General features: G+C 38.8%; 1 protein-coding gene across 13 annotated transcripts in view; it reads right to left on the bottom strand.

Moving 5' to 3' along the window:
* Positions 1-833: 833 nt before the first annotated feature.
* The window catches only part of LOC140453642 (zinc finger MYM-type protein 4-like), a 202647-nt gene continuing 183860 nt past the window's right edge, over positions 834-19620 (bottom strand). For all 13 annotated transcript variants that reach the window (XM_072548508.1, XM_072548513.1, XM_072548510.1 and 10 more), the window contains 7 exons: positions 12197-12300; positions 9325-9496; positions 8029-8180; positions 5879-5993; positions 4596-4844; positions 2324-2450; positions 834-1379 (listed from right to left, as the gene is read on the bottom strand). In XM_072548508.1, coding sequence (XP_072404609.1) covers positions 1169-1379; positions 2324-2450; positions 4596-4844; positions 5879-5993; positions 8029-8180; positions 9325-9496; positions 12197-12300 — 1130 coding nt within the window. In that variant the 3' untranslated portion in view covers positions 834-1168. The remainder of the gene's footprint in view (positions 1380-2323; positions 2451-4595; positions 4845-5878; positions 5994-8028; positions 8181-9324; positions 9497-12196; positions 12301-19620) is intronic.

Below are 19620 nucleotides of genomic sequence, written 5' to 3'. Positions count from 1 at the left end.
GTTGTTCAGTCCAGCAGCAGACATATTACCTGATCACTGCTGGGGTTGGGGACTTGTAAAATGAAATGGTGCATTTTTGTTTACAGTGAAGAGAAAAGGCATTAAATCCCTTGATGAAAAGCAAAACTCGATGTATCTAGTTCACAGCAACTTCCATATATAAAATGTCTTTTTCAAAACTAAACTCACAATGGTATCTAGTGTATTAACTTCTTTCAAGTTACCCATTGTATATGCAAAGGGAGAACAGTGCGTTTCTCGGCTAAGGTAGAGGTAAAAGGTACTTTCACACAAACGCCTGTTTACTACAATGCAATCTGTATTATATAACAAGGAGTACATTGGGTTTTTCTACAAATGTAATGAGTCTGCAGTATGTAAAGTCTGACCGGGCTTCACATAAGCAATTATTTTATACACAGTAAAGATATAAATGTAATTAAAATGTATGTACAAAAACATATCGGCAAGAACCTAAACTTATAACAACATCCTTTTAGCTGCCCATCACCTTCAAAATATACAAATTTATACTCATGTGCACATCTACACCTAAACTTACAGCACACGGATCTCCTCTAAATGAAATGTGAGCACAGAACATTTTAACAAGGGGTTAGTAGATGCATTTCAATGCTTTCTTTTAAAACAAAAGTTTCACATTAACAGCAATCTAGGAACTAAACGTCGTGTTTTCATTGATAGTTGTTAATGTTTAAATGGCAAAATACTGTCTCTATGGCCTTCAAACTCGGCTGTAACATTCTAAAATGGTAGTATTGCCATTTAAATACTCTTGGCGTACTTTCCCCGCCCCATCCCACCCACCCTTTTCCCATTTCCCCTAAAATTGAATTTGTTGGACATTGATTTTTATAACGAGAATCCAGTGAATCAGTCTGGGGTAAAAACAAATCCACATCAGTTGTCTTTTATTTTTTAAAACAAAAGAATAATAATTTTAATTGTTTAAAAGCACCAAGATTTCCTGTCAACTTAATTATCAACATCGATTTTTTTCTTTTGGCCAGTGTGTTTATCAACCCTCCCTTTCCTGTCCCCCCAAATCTACCCAGAGGAAGAGTATGCTATATTCCAAGCAGTCTGTTACCCTTCATGGGTACATGCATTCTAAAATTCAGTGCTTAAAAATGGATAAAAATCTAGTTCATTCAAATGCATCTTCCTCTTCAGCTTCCTCATGATTGACCTTTGCAAGCTCCTCATGAACCTCCCGTACCATGAGAATACGGGTTAACATGGCATCCAGAATGGCAGGGTCAGTTGGTAAAGTTGAATACCACATGGGGCTGTCAGGCACACACGAGCGCTCCGGCTGAAGATAGAAGACATCACTTCTTGACTTCACGCTCTCAGAACTGCGGAAAGGTTAAGGAAAAAAAACAATTGGTTAGAATTAACGAACAGGTCCTTTTCATCACTATGAATTCTTAATCTGATCATAAGGAATGCCAATATCTAATCAATAAGGCAAACACAAAACATTGCAGATGCTGAAAATGTGGAAAAAAAAACAGTAAGCACTGGATAAGCGATATGCAACTAACATACCCAGCAGATCTTAGGTTTTAATGAAATATAAAAATTTGGAAGTAGTGGAAAAACAAAAAGGAAGATTTACTGATTGGGTGGAATGCAGGTGAGATGAAACAATAAACGGAATGGTGGGACATCAAAAAAGATGGTAAGTCAACAAAAAAAAAAAACAAAGTCCAAAGACAGGCAGGCTAAGTGGATTAGCCATGGGAAATGCACGTCTACAATGATAGGTTCAGGGCATGATGCTGGATGGGATGCTCTTCAGAAGGTCAGTGTGGATTCAATAGACTGAGCGGCCTGTTTCCACACTGGAAGGATTCTATGATTCTATTCAATGAAAAAATGAGTCCAACGAATATATACATGGTTAAAGCAGAATTGCCATCAAGAGAGCATTCAAAGGGATCGAAATAGAAGTAGGATTCACAATCTGAAACTGGTGAACTCAAAGTTGATTTTGGAATAAAGTATTGAGTTGAAAGACGAGGTTCGGCTTTTTGAGTTTCACGAGAACGGTACAGGATGCAGCATAGAGAGGGGTCAGAGTGAGAGGGAAAATTAAAATGACAGCCAGCCAGAAACTCTGGGCTATGCATGTGGATCAAAGTATTCACCCAATCGGCACTTGATCTCCACAGTAATCACTTTGCCTATTGCATCCCATAATTAATTGACTATAGTTCTTATTCATTTTCTGTTTCATTTTTGTGTACTCTTCATCCTAACTTTCAAGACTGATTGTACAAGGAAACTGGTGACATACCATTTAGACAGGTAGAATTCAAAGAGGCGCACTGGACATCTGAGTGGATTGTCTGTGTTTTCCGCCATTTCCATAGCACCTTCCTCCTCCTCATCACTGCGCTTCCTCTTTCCAAATTGTAACTTATCTACATTAGAAACACAAATGAGTAAATACAACATGATCCCCTCTCATCCTGTGATATCACCAATCTTGGACTTAAATGTGGATCATAATCATCACAAACGTTTACATACCCCTCGTTTCTAAGATGAGAAATCTTAAAATATAGGAGAAAAACAAAACAACACCACACTGCTAACTTGGTAAGACAGTAAAAATTATTTTTAATCAACCTGTTCAGAAACGTTAAGGCACATTCATGTGGAACCTGAATTCAGACCTTCTGACTCAGAGGGAGTGACACTACCACAGGACCCCTAGATAAAGCAACAGAATAATTAAATAAAAACTAAGCTCAGGTTGCACTGTCACTGCTAATATGTAGACAATGAATTTCAGGTAAAGGAATCAAATTTAAGTTACTTCATGTTCAGTCTTTAAGCTGAGCTAAATATTATCCCAAAGGTAAACTGCCCAGTAATGGATATTTTCAAGAATACTGCAGAATGTGATTTTTCTTTACCCCAACCGAGTATACTTCTTCCACACTGAATCCAAAAGACAACTTCCAAGGCCAAGTGTGGCACACCTCTAGTCCTTTCTGGCATAGTTATCATGCACTACATTCCCTCATACTGTGAGGGAATATAGGTCACAAAGCTGTGATTCTACAAGAGCATCCTATTATACAATGCAAAAGCAGAGAGTTTTGTTCTAAAGCTCTACTGTGTGATCTGCTGCACCTCATTTATTACTGAACAATTTTCTTTGCGACTATAAGGTGAGATGATTTAATTTAGCTTAATCTGAAACTGCCGATTGTTTGAGATATCAGAGCAATTAATTCTACATTCATCTGCAGAAGCCTTGAACTTCCATAAAATTCTGGAATTCTGCCTAGCTTGTACCCATCCACCTGAATTTTGGTAATTAACAAATGATTGCATGGGTTTCCTCCGGGTGCTCCGGTTTCCTCCTACAATCCAAAAATGCGCAGGTTAGGTGAATTGGCCGTGCTAAATTGCCCGTAGTGTTAGGTGAAGGGGTAAATGTAGGAGAATGGGTCTGGGTGGTTACGCTTCGGCGGGTCGGTGTGGACTTGTTGGGCTGAAGGACCTGTTTCCACACTAAGTAATCTAATCTAATCTCGACATAGGGGTACAATTTATGATCAATTTTTGGTTGTAAACACCTACATCAACATATTCGCAGTTTAAATGGGCTGCATTCACAATGACTGTAACATTATACTAAGCCTGCAGTTGCAATATAATCGAGTCCAAGCTAAAACCACTTCACACTGATTCTAAATTTATAGTGTGAATTCACTGTTGGACAGAGGCGTGTTAACAAACACTTGTTGCCTGTTTGCCATATTCAAAGTGCAGTTGACAATTACATGCTGGATTGCAATTGCAAAGGAATGCATTACACCAGTCAAAGGTGTCAGAATCTCATGTAACAGTGGATTATTTCTGCATCACAGGGAATTCTCCATATGAACAAAACACAAATAGGAACGCTCTTACTATGGCAAGTATTTTAAATCTTTACTGTTTTAAACAGTACTCATAAAAGAGTTCCAGAGTTAGAATTGCAAAGTGGTAAACACATCCAGCTTCATTTTCATGAACAAAATGCACTGGAATTGTTTCTAATGGGACAAATCTGCAAAACATACTTGATTCATACAGCTGAATAAGGCAGTATAAGAATGTGATTTCAATGGTAATTATAGGATAAGCCATACAACAAGTCTGCTATAAACCAGACAGTTAATATTGAATTGCAGGTCATATTTTGAACAAAAAGCTTAAGACTACAGGACAATGTTCAAGAGCAAATTACTATAGATGCTAGCATCTGTACTGAAAACAAAAAATGCTGGAGATTACAGTGAGTCAGGCAGCATCCATAGAGAAAAGCATGCTAACATTTCAAGTCCTAGACTCGAAACTTTAGCTTGCTTACTCTCTGTGGATAGTGCCTGGCCCGCTGTGATCTCCAGCACTTTTTGTTTTCAGAAGGACTACAAGACTACTACTACTACTGACACGACTATTTGGATCTTAAGAATAAGAATAAACATCTATTTTGTGACAAAACATCACCAAAAGGCATTCCAAATATGTTACCTTCTTTCTGATAAGAAAAATAGACTTGTTTGTACCTATATCTTTGTCCTTTTTGTACATAGGTGGGAAGAATCGCAGGTAAGTCAGCTTTGTGTTATGTTTCAAAGACTTTGTACACCTCATAACATGAGCAAAAGAAAGCTTCATATGTTCACTGACACTTTTCAGCTGGAAGTACTTGGTGTTGAAGAACAGTAAAGTGTTGAGGAGAACCGTAGGAGAATACGCTCCAAGTTGTTTACATTCCCATAAATGTTCCTCTTCAATTCGACAAAATAGCTGGCCTGCGGACAAAACACTGTTACTAGCAAGAAAGATGTAGGTTGAAATAGCTCATTTGCTAACGTTTCTTATACATACACATCTGAGAACATAAATTGCACCAAAACAGAGCACCTGGTAACTCAATGAACAAGGTAATATGTGTAACTCCTCAACAATAAGACTGAAGGGTTGAAAGATTATGGAAAAGTTACAAGACCAAACAACTGCTGCAAAGCAGGCTCTCAAGAAACTGAGGCATAAAGTAATTTTGAGGCACCATTCTGTAAGCAATGTGGCTGAAATTCACAAGTAATCCAATCACTATATTATCAAAGTATACAAATCTTAGGTTTTTTTTAAGCATTTGACTACTTAAAGCATCACCATTTCTTTAAGCAAACTAACTTGCAATTTTTAAAGATATTCATCAGAAATTCGTTCTTTGCAGGATCAAGCAATGTTTTTTTCCTGAGGAAGTATTTTTCGTACCATTCTCTTGACATCTTACTGTGTCCAGGAATAAAGCAAGAAAAATGTTATTTATGAATACTATATAAATGGTTCAAACTTCCTGCAATTTTCAGTCATGCAGGTGAAAAAATACACATGAAAATTCAAATTTGGAAGAAGCACATATAACCGATTTGTGAACCACTACACAAGCTTCTTTTTGTGATGGAGAGAAACCCGATGAAGGATCCCTGATCAAGTTAAAAAATCATGCCCACCCAAACAAAGGAATTAACATAGGGCTTTTTCTAATCTTTTTAAAAAGCAGTTATAAGATTATACAATCTAAAAAGGAATGGAATATGTGTTTCTTCCATGCAGTGAGCATAAAAGGTGAAAGCCCACTTGGTATAACTCAAAAAGATTCCATGCTTCAATGCTATTTTGGAGTACCCCAAGGAATAATGCCAAATTTGGACACTATGAAATGGCTGAGCCACTGTACAGCCAATATAAACAGACTTTGTATTGGGTGAATTTTTAAAAGGGGTAAATGCATGACACCATTCCCAAACAAGCAAAAATTCCATACACAGACACTTACCACTGGGTAGAAGCTGTGGTTGCCAAAATTTCAGCGCCTTTGTAAGCTCTGATGCGAATTTTGTGTAATAAAGGTCTGTGAAGATGTTATCAATTCGGCTGTTCTCAAATATGTACTGAAAGAAAATACAGACCATATTTATGCAGGTTACAAAATTTCATTAGCCATTGATTATGTGAATGGCCTAGATTCTTAACACAGGTCGAAAAACTCAAGTAATAATATTTAAATGATGTGTTGATCAAAGCAAGGCACTCTTTAATAGCATTCTAGGATTATTAAACTGCAAGATTGCTGATTTACTCAAGCTTCACACTGAAATGTTAAACGCTGTTGCTGAATTCAATCTCATGGTCTGCTTAGTTCTTGCTTGATTGCACAGCAAAGCTCAAACGAGAAGCTAAATAAGTCCTCACATGGGGTAAAAAATCCCTTGATGACATATATGCAGTATGGCATGCACAGTATGCAAACAGGCTTTGTACCACTGGCGATCAAAGATCCTTATGTTGGTTAGGAACAGGACAGGCTCAGTGACACAGGCAGATTGTGAATTAAAGAAATATCTTGTGCTATCAGTAAAGGAAAACTAGACACATTCTTTGAAGTACTTTAAGATCAACTGATTTCAAACAGAATGGACAGCTGATCATTTCCTCCAGGCCATGAATAGAGTCATAGAGATGTATAGCATGCAAACAGACCCCTTCAGTCCAATTTGTCCATGCCGATCAGATATCCTAACCTAATCCAGTCCCATTTGCCAGCATTTGACCCATATCCCTCTAAACCCTTCCTATTCATATATCCACCCACATGCCTTTTAAATGTTGTAATTGTACTTGCCTCCAACACTTCCTTTGGCAGTTCATTCCATGCATGCACAACTCTTTGTGTGAAAAAGTTGCCTCTGAGGCCTCTCTTAAATTCTTCCCCTCTCACCCTAGCTCTTTAGCTCTGGACTCCCCCACCCCAGGGAAAAGACCTTGTCTGTTTACACCATCCATGCCCCACATAATTTTACAAACCTCTATAAGGTCACCCCTCAGCCTCCAACGGTCCAGGGAAAACTTCCCCAGCCTACTCAGTCTCTCCCGATAGCTCAAACCCTCCAACCCTGGCAACATCCTTGTAAATCTTTTCTGAACTCTTTTACGTTTCACAACATCTTTCCGATAGGAGGCTGACCAAAATTGCACACAATACTCCAATAGTGGCCTAATCAATGTCCTGGACAGCCCCAACTTGCACTCCTAACTCCAATGCTCAATGCTCTGACCAATAAAGGAAAGCACACCAAATGCCTTATATACTATCCTATGTACCTGCGAATCCACTTTCAAGGAGCTATGAACCTGCACTCCAAGGTCTCTTTGTTCAGCAACACTCCCTAGGACCTTACCATTAAGTGCATAAATCCTGCCCTGATTTGCCTTTCCAAATTGTAGTAGCTCACTTTTATCTAAATTAAACTCCATTTGCCACTCCTCCACCCATTGGCCCATCTGATCAAGATCCTGTTGTACTCTGAGGTAACCTTCTTCGCTGTCCACTACACCTGCAACTTTGGTGTCATCTGCAAATTTACTAAGTATACCTCCTATGTTCACATCAAAATCATTTATATAAATGACGAAAAGCAGTTGTCCCAGAATGTTGGGTACATTGCCAGTTTTACCCTATTCTTTTCTTGACAAATCCCTGATAAATATTTAATTGCTGTAAAAATCTTATTGGGAATCCTACAGCTTAGACATAATTCTAATTACTTTTATTGACAGCCTAAGTTCGACACCACCTTTTGATCACAAGAGCACATTACATGGACCTATTTTTATAAAGAAAATCAATTTTTATTGGTATTAAACTAATGGATCAAATTGTTCCATTTAATTCTGTTTTCATTTCTATTTTCAATCCATCTGATTTTATTGCGTAGTAATGCAATTTTACGCTGTCTCACTCCCAGTCAATCCAATTTAACAATAGGTACAAGTGTGAAAATTTGTTACACCAAATGAAGGACTGCTCCAAGCGTCTTAACCACACGCTGTAATAGAAAATACCAGTCTGTGTGGTTATGTATGGCAAACACCCATGTATCACCATGTCATTATAAATAGTTTGATATTGTTAATATTGTGTTTTACCTGCTGAATTCCTAGACAAAGGTAGAAGATACTATCTGGCTCATACTTTTCTCCATTTGGTCTCCGTACTTCTTGAATAAACTGACATAGTCCATAACTGAGCTCAGCAGCCGTGCATGAAAGAATATCCTCCTTTAGCTTAATTGGTCGAGCTGCACATAAATTTAAGTGGATCATGAAAAAGGTGTCATCACTTAGCAAAACTAAGAGCATTTTAAAAAATACTAGTGCACTCGGTTTGTGTACAACATGGCTACTTCTACAATTCCCCAAACATGAGGTTTCTACCAGGGCTGAACTAATGGAATAAAATGATTGAGGTTCTCTACGCATCTCCAAGCAGCCATTTGCCTGAGTGTTTCAGTATATATCGCACATCACATGCCTTGTTTAATCATGAGAATTATGATCAACTTAGAACAACAGGAAATTATGGATGCAATGCTCACTTCTGAATTTCACATTTTAAAATTCCACCTTGTCAGAAGATGAGATGGCAAAACCAAGGTCCTGCTTGTATATTCAGATAAAGGATTTTCACAAAGGCATGGATAGTTTTTCGACTGCACTGTCCAAGACTTATCCCTTGGTAACCTCTCAAAGTAATTAACTTACCATTTATCACATTACTAACTTTGGGACTTAACAGTGCACAAATGGACTGCATCATGTACCTACAAATGAAGCTACTGAATTTCAGAAGTATTTCAGTACTGCAAAATGCTTGAGAGGGTCCTATTCACTATTTGAATGGAAGCTAATTCTTCATATGCCTACTTGAACAGAAAACCTTCACAAATTTGGAACCTCTCAAACATTATAGCAAGGTGCATCTTGGGAGAACAAGCCAATGTTTGGTACTTGTGGACAAACAGGGAAGAGAAAGAAATTACATTCAAACCCAAGTTTATAATCCTTGTATTACCCAGTGACAGGGCAGCATTATCAAACCTTGGGAGCAGATTAAATGACATTCCCTTCCCTGAAATATGTTGTGTGGAGGCCTCAAAAAAGGACAAAATAAGAAAAGTATCAAGAATGAGATCAAAAATATCAAGAAATGGATTCACTAGCAACTGGAAATGGGATAGGGACTGTTTGCCAATGGAAGAGTTACATGTTTCTAGTTGGACATACATAACCTAATTAGGCACCTAAATCTTAAAAGACTGATGTATTTGTTACGTACTACTTGTTTTGCTGTTGGTGGTTTATTGTAATACATGGAAGGCAGAAAACAAAGAAATATGTACACAATAGATCAATCCGAGGTCACCATCTCCTCCAACAACTTACATCCAAACCGTAGCTCCTCCGTGGGATCTCCTTTGTCATTTCGAAATTGTACCCATCGTTTCCAGGCCTTCACACCATACATATACTTTAGAAATAGACCAACGTCACTTCCTCCAGTTACAGGTTCCTGGACAACATCTCGAGTGTACCCCACAATTGATTTCTTCCTTCCCTAATTAGTTAAGACAGTATAACAGTTCATAATGATACTTTAAACAAAGTTTAATAACCAATTAATTAGCTAACGTTTTCTATTTTGGGAAACTACCCTCTGTGACAAAGCTATTTTTTCTGTATGAATTGTCACAAGTGTGCAGGTAGAAATTTTATATTCTGTAAATGAAGCCGATGTGTTTTGAAGACATAGAACATAGAAAAATACTGCGCAGTACAGGCCCTTCGCCCCTCGATGTTGCACTGACCGAAGCCTACCTAACCTACACTAGCCCATAACCTCCATATGCTTATCCAATGCCCGCTTGAATGACCATAAAGAGGGAGAGTCCACCACTGATGCTGGCAGGGCATTCCATGAACACTCAACCCGCTGAGTAAAGAATCTACCCCTAACATCTGTCCTATTCCAACCTCCTCTTAATTTAAAGCTGTGTCCCCTAGTAACAGCTGACTCCATACGCGGAAAAAGGTTCTCACTGTCAACCCTATCTAAACCCCTAATCATCTTGTACACCTCTATCAAATCTCCCCTAAACCTTTTTTTCTCCAATGAGAACAGCCCCAAGTACCTCAGCCTTTCCTCATACAATCTTCCTACCATGCCAGGCAACATCCTGGTAAACCTCCTCTGTATCCTTCCTATAGTATGGTGACCAAAACTGTACACAATACTCCAGATAAGGCCGCACCAGAGTCTTATACAACTGCAACATGACCTCAGGACTCCGGAACTCAATTCCTCTACCAATAAAGCCCAGTACGCCATATGCCTTCTTCACAGCACTATTTACCTGGGTGAAAGACAGGCACGGAATCTGACAAAATAGCTTTCTCTTGCAGATTCAACTTATATGATTGTAGAACTGACAGACCTTGGGGTTCAGGTACATAATTATTTGAAATTTGCATCACAGGTAGACAGGGTGGTTAAGAGGCATTTAAACATGCTTGCCTTCATTGCTCAAGACCTTTTGAGTATAGGAATTAGGATATCATGTTGAGGTTGTACAGGAATTTGGTGAGGACTCCTCTGGAGTATTGTGCACAGTTCTGGCTGCACTGCTATTGAAAGGATATTATGAAATTGGAGAGGGTTTAGAAAAGATTAAGGAGGATGTTGCTTGGACTGAAAAGTTTGACTTATAAACATAGCTTGAATAGGTTGGGATTTTTTCACTGAAGCATAGGAGGTTGCAGGATGACCTTATAAAATCATGAGGGTCATAGATAAAGTGAATAGCAAGGATCTTTGCCCACTGGTTGAGGAGTTCAAAGCTAGGGGGCATATTTTTAAGGTAGAGGAGGAAGCTTTTAAAAAGGACACGTGGGGCAAATTTTTCTTTTCACACGAGGTGGTTCATGCGTGGAATGAACTGCCAAAGAATGTAGTGGATGGTGGTACAGTTACAACATTGAAAAGAGATTTGGATAAGTACATGAATAGGAAAGATTTGGAGGGATATGGTCCAAATGCAAGCAAGAGGCACTAGTTTAGCTTGGGAACATGTTTGGCATGGACTAGTTGGACCAAAAGGTCTGTTTCCATGCTTTATGACTATGACTCCGTAAATATCACAAAATGCAGATAGTCAGACTATGTTAACTTAAGAGACACCAAAGGTATTAAATGATTCAAGGATTCCATGACTACAAACTGGAACCTCAAAATGTGTGAAGACTCAAATGCTTCTGTAGTGTTGAAGAGGAGGTTGGAGACAAATCGCAAGGAATTCCAGCATAATTGACTTTGCTTTGTGGTACACTGATACATGAAAATTTGCGTTCTGCAGCCATTTTGTTTGATTGTGACAAAGCTGGCTGAAAAACAACCACTTTGAGGAGGATCACCTAAACATCACAAGGAAAACCTTTCAAAATAGTCAGTGCTGCTCAAGAAGACACATAAAGGCGACCTGGACGAGGCTATATTGATTCAAGCTACCAAGCGTCACAACATACAGTTCTGTTAAAAGCAAAACAAATGAGATTTCACTCATTCCTAGGACTTATTCTGTTCAATCTGACCTTGGGAACAGCCTCCAACTGTTCTACTACAGAAGTCACGACAGCTGCTGAATCAGACTTCAATTTCAACTCCTTCCCTTTAGAAATAGAATTTTCAAACAATAAACAATTGACAATAGGTGCAGGAATAGGCCATTCTGCCCTTTGAGCCTGCACCACCATTCAATATGATCATGGCTGATCATTCTTAATCAGTATCCTGTTCCTGCCTTATCTCCATAACCCTTGATTCCACAATCCTTGAGAGCTCCATCCAGCCCTTTTTTAAATGAATCCAGAGACTGGGCCTCCACTGCCCTCTGGGGCGGAGCATTCCACACAGCCACCACTCTCTGGGTGAAACAAACCTGATCAACAATAGTAGTGATCTAATTGGTGCACAAGTTTTACGCTTATCTACATTAATCTTTGTATTTTAGCTCATAATGTTATCGCTATTTCCTTAGCCTGTTTTTAGCAACAGTTGTGTAATAAACTAACCTGTTATCTTGTTTACAACATTAAGCTCTGCGGTTGGCTATTTTAGAATCAAAACACTTAAATGAAAAGGGGTACACAGAAGTTCATACAAATTCTTAGTTCAAGGATCACCCCAAGGACATGCTTAATGTGGTCATGACAGAATGCACTTAACAAATGTAACAGTCTAGTCCAATTCTAACAAGCTCACCCGTTTTCTTGGTTGAGGGAAGCCTTCTTTGTTCTTTGCACGTTGCCTTGCTCTGTGCTGTCGCGCTGTTGCCAATCGGTCACGGCGTGACAATTCAAAGGTAGCTATTTCAAAAATTATTTCAAAAAATTAAATTATTCAATATCCTCCACAGAGATTTTCCATCACTTAAAATCGATAAGTGAAGGACTTGTGTGAAGTTAGCTTTAACAATGATGTCACTGAACATTTATAAAAGCGTTTTCTTTTCTGTTGATGGATAAGTTGCTAAACCAACTAAAAGCAACGGACATTCAATGAAACAGATGTATCTGTCAATACAAGTAAGATTTAAAAGGGAAAAAATGCTGCTTTTCGAATGGTCAAAGGACAATTGTGGAACAAATGGGAAAAGTTTTGTCAGTTACTTGAAAAATCACAGAACTCAAAGACTGCACTGGGCTATCGGAGAACACCATGGATGAGATTCTGTAAAACTCTCAGGGAATGTTAAAAATATTTAAAAGATCATTTTTGACCATTTAGGTGATGATGATAAAATTTATAATATTAATTATTACTGGCTCAGATAAAACTACAAATTTAAGAACAGATAGCATTGGGCCATACTCTCTATCCATCCAAGGAATCTCAGGGAATTGGGCATTTACTCCACAAGACAGAGTTGGAAACAATTACAGATGAATATGGATCCATTTGGAAACTGTCCATCAGCTCTGCCCACAGGTGGAACCCGTTGCTAATTACTACATTAACCATTCACTATTTGGAGAATCAGGGTTGAAGGACCTTTAAGCTGAACAGCAATTATGAGGTTAGAATGTAATCTTAGGATCCAAGAATCAAAGTGCAAAAGCATAAAGCAACTTTACAGCAAACGTGAGAGTTCCATAGTTTGTTCCAGTAAACAATACAAAAAAATACATCTCCTGGAGAATATCCTGCTGGATGATACATCCTTGAATCTGCATGTTTGTTCAGGACGGACACCCAGTGCTGATTTTATTTCTATAACTGAAAATAATACAGTCCATTAAGGTGAGGTATTCCTGACTCAAAAGTGATTTTAATGTAAAAGATTACTTCTCCTTCTGTGGCAGGGATGAACAAATATTGTCCGATGCCATTTGCCTGTGACAGTGGTTTCCTCCATTTCTTAATTAAATCACACGATGATGGTCATTCTGAATCATTGCTGAGACGTACTAAATACTCATCCTTCTGAACAGTTATTAGTTCTGTTGTAGCTGGCATTGTGATGACAACACAATTAGATAGTTTTAAAACCATTGGTAGGCTCTTATGGTGTCTCTACCACTGGGTTATGAGTCACAGGTTCAGGTCCCAACTGCTCCAGAATGTGTAATAACATTTCTGAGCAGATTGGTTAGAAAACATCTGCAGTGCTTGAAACATTATACTATGATAAAATCACCTGGCTTATGAGTAGAGGATTACCTTCCCCGCGGTGTGGCAGGCTATGTGATATCTGAATGAAAGATCCTGTGTTAAGTTTTGGTTTAAATATCCCACAACAAGGTCATGACGGCAGATGCCTTTTTAAGAAAGTACAGTAACACACTTGTAGGGAGCATGAATGTAAACATACATATTTGCTTTAATGAAAAAGTTTTTTAAAAAATCAGAGGAAGAAAGAGGTCTGGGCAGTCTAGTTCCTAGATCTCTAAAGACTTATGAGTAACACTATGAACGGACAGCAAGAACAAAGAAGATTCATAGATTGAAGATGCATTGATAGAAGAATTGTCTGCAGCATTTCCTCTTCTTAAATCATTCCAATTTATCATTAGTCATTAATAGGGCCAGTAATCATATTTACTGAGGAGAATTTAATTGTAACATTTCACACCCGGTGGACCTAGAATCTCTTGATTAATCCACTTTAAAGCAGCCTCTCCTGTCCTTCAGCACTCTGAGTTGCCGTATCACCAGCTTGTGGTTTACCTCCGTAACCCAGCAACTCAAAGCTATTTGATCACTGTGGATTGCTTCTGGTCCCATACCCTATCTTCCTAAGTCTTCAGACATAGCGAGAATTTGAGAGAACTGACGGCAATTAGGTCAGGAAGTGCATAAAGCAGCAAGAAAAGTTAACATGTTTCCTTCACGTTTTAAAATCCATTTTACTTTGAAGTTATTTCGACATGGTGGCTCAGTGGTTAGCACAGCTATCTGACAAAATCAGGGACCTGGACTTGATTCCACCCTCAGGTGACTGTCTGTGTGGAGTTTGTACATTGTCCCTGTGTCTGCATGGGTCTCCTCCAGGTGCTCTGGTTTCCTCCCAGAGTCCAAAGATGTACAGGTTAGGTTTCTTTGGCCATGTTAAATTGCCGATAGTGCCCAGGGATAAGCAGGGTAGGTGGATTAGCCATGAGGAATGCAGGGATAGGGTAGGGGCGTGGGTCTGGGTAGGATGCTCTTCAGAGGGCCGGTGTGGACTCGATGGGCCAAATAGCCTGGTTCCAAACTGTACAGATTCCATGATTAGAGTTTTGTAATTTAGCAATGTATAGTGTTTACATGTGCAGAGTACAAAATTATTTTTTTGGGACAGAAAATGTCCTATGGAACCTAATTAAAGTTTTTAAATTGAGCAACTGGAATATATAATTCAGTTAACTGTTGTTTCACTTAAAGCTGCACTTCTCTGGAAAGCAACTGAAGTATCACTGAGGCACAACTTCAACTACATTTCGTTCTTATGCACAATGCTGGTTGAGCCCTAGTTTTAACATCACATCCAATTTTGCTTTCTTCAGAGTGATATTGAGGTTTTGGAAAAGGTGAAATGACGGTCATTGGACAAATACCCAGTGTACCATTTTTACCATTCATGGTGCCTGCACAAAGTTGGCAAGGTGATTAGATACTGCCCATCTTCGTTACCAAAACAGGCTGAATGAATTGGAACTACACTTTAAGAGATATACAGAATTAGGAGGGATCGGACTGAAGTTTACAAAATGATCAAGTTTGTGTTTCAGTTGACAGTTTGTTCCAATTGCATAGATAGGGTTGGGTATCAATTTTAAGTTGTAGAAAGCCAGAAATTTGTTAGCACATGGTTCTTTTCTCAGAGATAAGGGAACCTCTGAACAGGCAACCAGCTAATGCAACGTATGCTGAATTACTGAATTCTGCCAGTCAAGAGCTGGACCTATTTCCACTTGGAATAGAAATCACCTCGTACATTAAAAAATGCAGGCTTTCAGAAATTTCAGGGGCAGAATAGTTTCTTGCACTAGTTTTCACCGTCACACAGATGAGTGCAGGAGTCAAGTTAGCATAGGAATTTTTTCTGACTTTTCCCTTTCCAAGAAAATCACATGACTTCTTGGTCAAGGTAGCAAGAGTACATAGCAAAATATCCTCAATGGGATGAACAGGCAATCTTATCCTGTTCTTTATCACCTATATAATTCCTAAGATTTTCATCAATATTATTCTTTAGCTAGCTGCTACGATGTTAAAATAGTTTTGAACAATTAGTTTTCCTATTAGGAAGCATCTATTCCTCACTTGACATGGTTGATATCACAAACCCACAATGTAAATAATTGGTGAACATAAAACTACAATCACTTAATCACTTTGAGATGAATACACATTTATCACAGAATTTACACATATATAGAAATAAAAATGAAGTAAACACACTGTTAGGTCAACACTTAACACTGAAACTGCCTATTTTAGCATTTAAAATGATACTCCTGCATGGACATCGAAATAGCTGCCTGTGAAGTCAGTGACTCCATGGCACAAACTTCAGAAGTGAACTCACTACAGTGAGAAGATATGAAGTCCATAATCAAAACAGGGTCAGCTTAGAGTTGATACGTTCTGGACTTACTCACAGTCCCAGTGTAAAATCACAACCATCCTCTAATCAAAGGACTTCATACATGTTTCTTCTGGTTCCTCATGTTTATATTAAGTACATTGTTACTTACATTTCAATCCAGTTACATATTCTTTTTAAACCAACCTGTTCAGTGCTGTTATGACACACATCTGGAGCAGGTGGGACTTGTACCCAGGTCTCCTGGTTCAGAGGTATGGGCATTACGACTGTGGCAGTTATGTCATCATTATCTCTTGCATGACTAAAGGTACGATCTGAATTGAGGCCCTTATATTTCTCCAAAAGTTCATAAGAAAAAAATTCTTAATCTAGTATTCAACAGCTAGGTTGTTGCAAAAGAACAGAGCACAGAAACAGACTCTTTGGTCCATCTCTATGCCAACCAAGCTCCCCAAACTAAACTAATCTCACTTGCCTGCATTTTGCCTACACTCATTTAAACCCTTCATTTCATGTACCTATTTAAATGTCTTTTAAATATTGCAACAGTACCTCTCTGCTTGTGACACCACTTTCAAGGAACTATTTATCTGAACCCCGAAGTCTCTCTGTTCTGCACTACTCAGGAACCTACCATTAGTCACATGGCTCAAAGAAGTAATGAACAGCACATTATGACAGCAGTAGTTATGATCTAAGTTATCTGTCAGGAAAGATCACATTAGCCCATAATTCTACATAGAGAAAGTGATGACTGCAGGTGCTGGAGATCAGAGTGAAAAATGTGGTGCTGGAAAAGCACAGCACGTCAGGCAGCATCAGAGGAGCAGGAGAATTGATGTTTCGGATATAAGCCCTTCAACAGGAATGAGGCTTGTGGACCAAGGGAGCTGAGAGATTGGGGGGGGCGGTGAAATCCAGGGAAGGTAGTGATGGTGTGATAGATAGACCAAGGTGGGGGTGAAGGTGACAGGTTGGAAACGATGGTGGAGTGGAGAGGGTGGGAACGAAGATGGACGGGTAGGACAGGTCATGAGGGCAATGTCGAGTTGGAAGGTTGGATCTGGGATAAGGCGGGGGGAGGGAAATTGAGGAGACTGGTGAAATCCACATTGATTCCACGTGGTTGGAGGGTGCCAAGGTGAAAGACGAGGCCTACTTCCTCCAGGTGTCGAGTAGTTAGGGTTTGGCGACAGAGGCAGCCCAGGACCTTAATGGCCTTGGGGGAGTGGGAGCTCAAGTGTTCAGCCACAGGGCAGTGGGTTTGCTTCGTGCGTGTCCCGTAAATGTTCTCCGAAGCTTTCCACAAGTAGGCGTCCTGTCTCCCCAATGTAGAGGAGACCACACCGGGAGCAACAACTAGAGTAAATGATGTGTGTGTGGAAGTGCAGGTAAATCTCTGATGGATATGGCAGGCTCTTTTGGGGCCTTGGACAGAGGTGAGGGGGGAGGTGTGGGTGCAGGATTTACAATTCTTGCTGTGGCAGGGGAAGGTGCCAGGAGGGAAGGGTGAGTTGTTGTTGGTGGTGGTGGTGGTGGTGGCGGCCCTGACAAGAGAGTCCATAATTATATATGGTCTAACATGTTGTTTAGTACTGCTCACAGTAACTTGATCAGTATGGTATCCACAACACGAACTCCAGATGGGACCTGACCAAAGGAAATAGATTTTCTATACCTGAGCAATGTAATCCTCAAAAATTCAAAGCATCTCAACTCGACCATGTAATCACCTTCTAAACTCAAACGATTACAACAGAAGTTTACATAATCTGTTGCTGAAATTTAACCCTCTTGGCTGTGGTGTAACTACAAATACCTACACTATATTCCTTTTTGGGGCAAATCCCGTGCATCCTTTGGAAACATAGAAACCAATACAAATGTAATGTTCCAAATGGGACCTAACTAACCACCTGGAAAACTAAATTTAAAGTTCCCATTTAATTCCAATACTTTTGGATTAAGCTTAACACTTAATAAGTGTTTTGTTTGCCTCTTGTATCTGTTCATTAGTTTTTAGTGATTTGTGTATCGGGGCACCCAAATCTCGCTGTTCCTTCAGTTTCTAGTCTTTCAACCTTGAGAAAATTTTGTTGTTAGCTTTACTTCAATCTAAAGTGGACCACACTGTCATGCATCGATTCCCACCCGCCTCATTAACGAGTCTATGGCCCTTTGTAACTTCCTGAATGCATCTTCACCACTTGCGCACCCTTCCACCTTCGGATTGACTAAGAACTTGGATATATATTCAATTTCTTCAAGCAAGGCTCAAACACCTGCCTCTTTATACAAGGCAGCCCATGGTAAATTGTTATAGAAGACATAACATTACTGCAAAGGCGAGCAATGGAATTATTTTTAGTGGTCATTTTTACCAAATGGGTCAGACTTTTCCAGTACAAGTATTGATGAGGCTTTCAAACCTCAATTATTATGGAGGGAACCATACTGTAACATCAAGTAACTGGACATGTAAATTTAACTTAAAAATTTGGAAGCTGCTTCCTTATAAATCGTGATACACCAGCTTCATAGTAAGAAGTTCAGCACCAAACATAAATGGCAGGATATGATATTGTGGTATTTACATGATATATATCTAATAAAGATGCAATAAAAGTTAGGACTTGTCAATTCAAGTACAAGCAAGTTTAAAAGAGAACAATTCTTATTTGTTAGAACATTGCTCACACTGAATATTTACTTGGCAAAATTCAGACTCTCAATGCTTCAAGTTTTAATTATTGTTAAATTATTCTTCTGATATTTTTTGTCTCTTATCACATGTACTTAGTCTGATCTGGCATTGAATTATCTATTCTACATTCCATTTCAGGGTTTATAGTAGACTCAGCTTCACAGAAGATTTTTCAATGAGATTGACTAAGATGGCACACAGCTGTTTGTAGTATTCAAAGCTCCCAAACCTTCTGCAAATGGTGTCACTCTGCTTTTGATTTCTAAAAAGTGCAACTCGCAGTTCAAAATCGAACCTGCCCACAGACATCTTGCAGATGTTTAATAAACAGCTAGGACCATTCATTTATCATTAATCACAAAATCCAGACTTAAAGTATTATTGGGTTTTCATAATTTTAAGATTAAGCATGACTTTTGAATACATTTAAGTTTTATTTTGCTTTTTAAAAAATATATTTCATATTTCCAACTTGTTCTTTACTCCTCAAAATATTAACTGACATTGTGAAACTAGTCAAAGGTGCACCAACAGTTCATGGAAATGCTTGTGCTCTGAGTGTTCTCAGATCACAAATGTTAGCAGGCATAATTGCCACAGGAGACACCATGGTTGAACCTAACCCTGTTCTCATTCTGATGCCTTCATGTAGCCATTTTCACACAGAAGTAAGCAGATGGCAATAACGAACAAAAATCTGATCTTCCCTAAACTAAAAAAAAACTCTTTTTTCCACTCAGGCTGATATTAACCAGTACAACTGGGACAAAGAAACATACATTTTCTTGTCAACTGGTTCAGTGCTCCATAATATTGATATAGCATGAGAAACCAGACAACTTCAAAATGCTTACTGCAGTAAATCCAAGATTTAAGTATTGTAATTGTGCT

The sequence above is a fragment of the Chiloscyllium punctatum genome, chromosome 27 (assembly GCF_047496795.1).
Source record: "Chiloscyllium punctatum isolate Juve2018m chromosome 27, sChiPun1.3, whole genome shotgun sequence".
NCBI classification, from domain to species: domain Eukaryota; kingdom Metazoa; phylum Chordata; class Chondrichthyes; order Orectolobiformes; family Hemiscylliidae; genus Chiloscyllium; species Chiloscyllium punctatum.
This window is presented reverse-complemented; position numbering and strand designations above follow the sequence as displayed.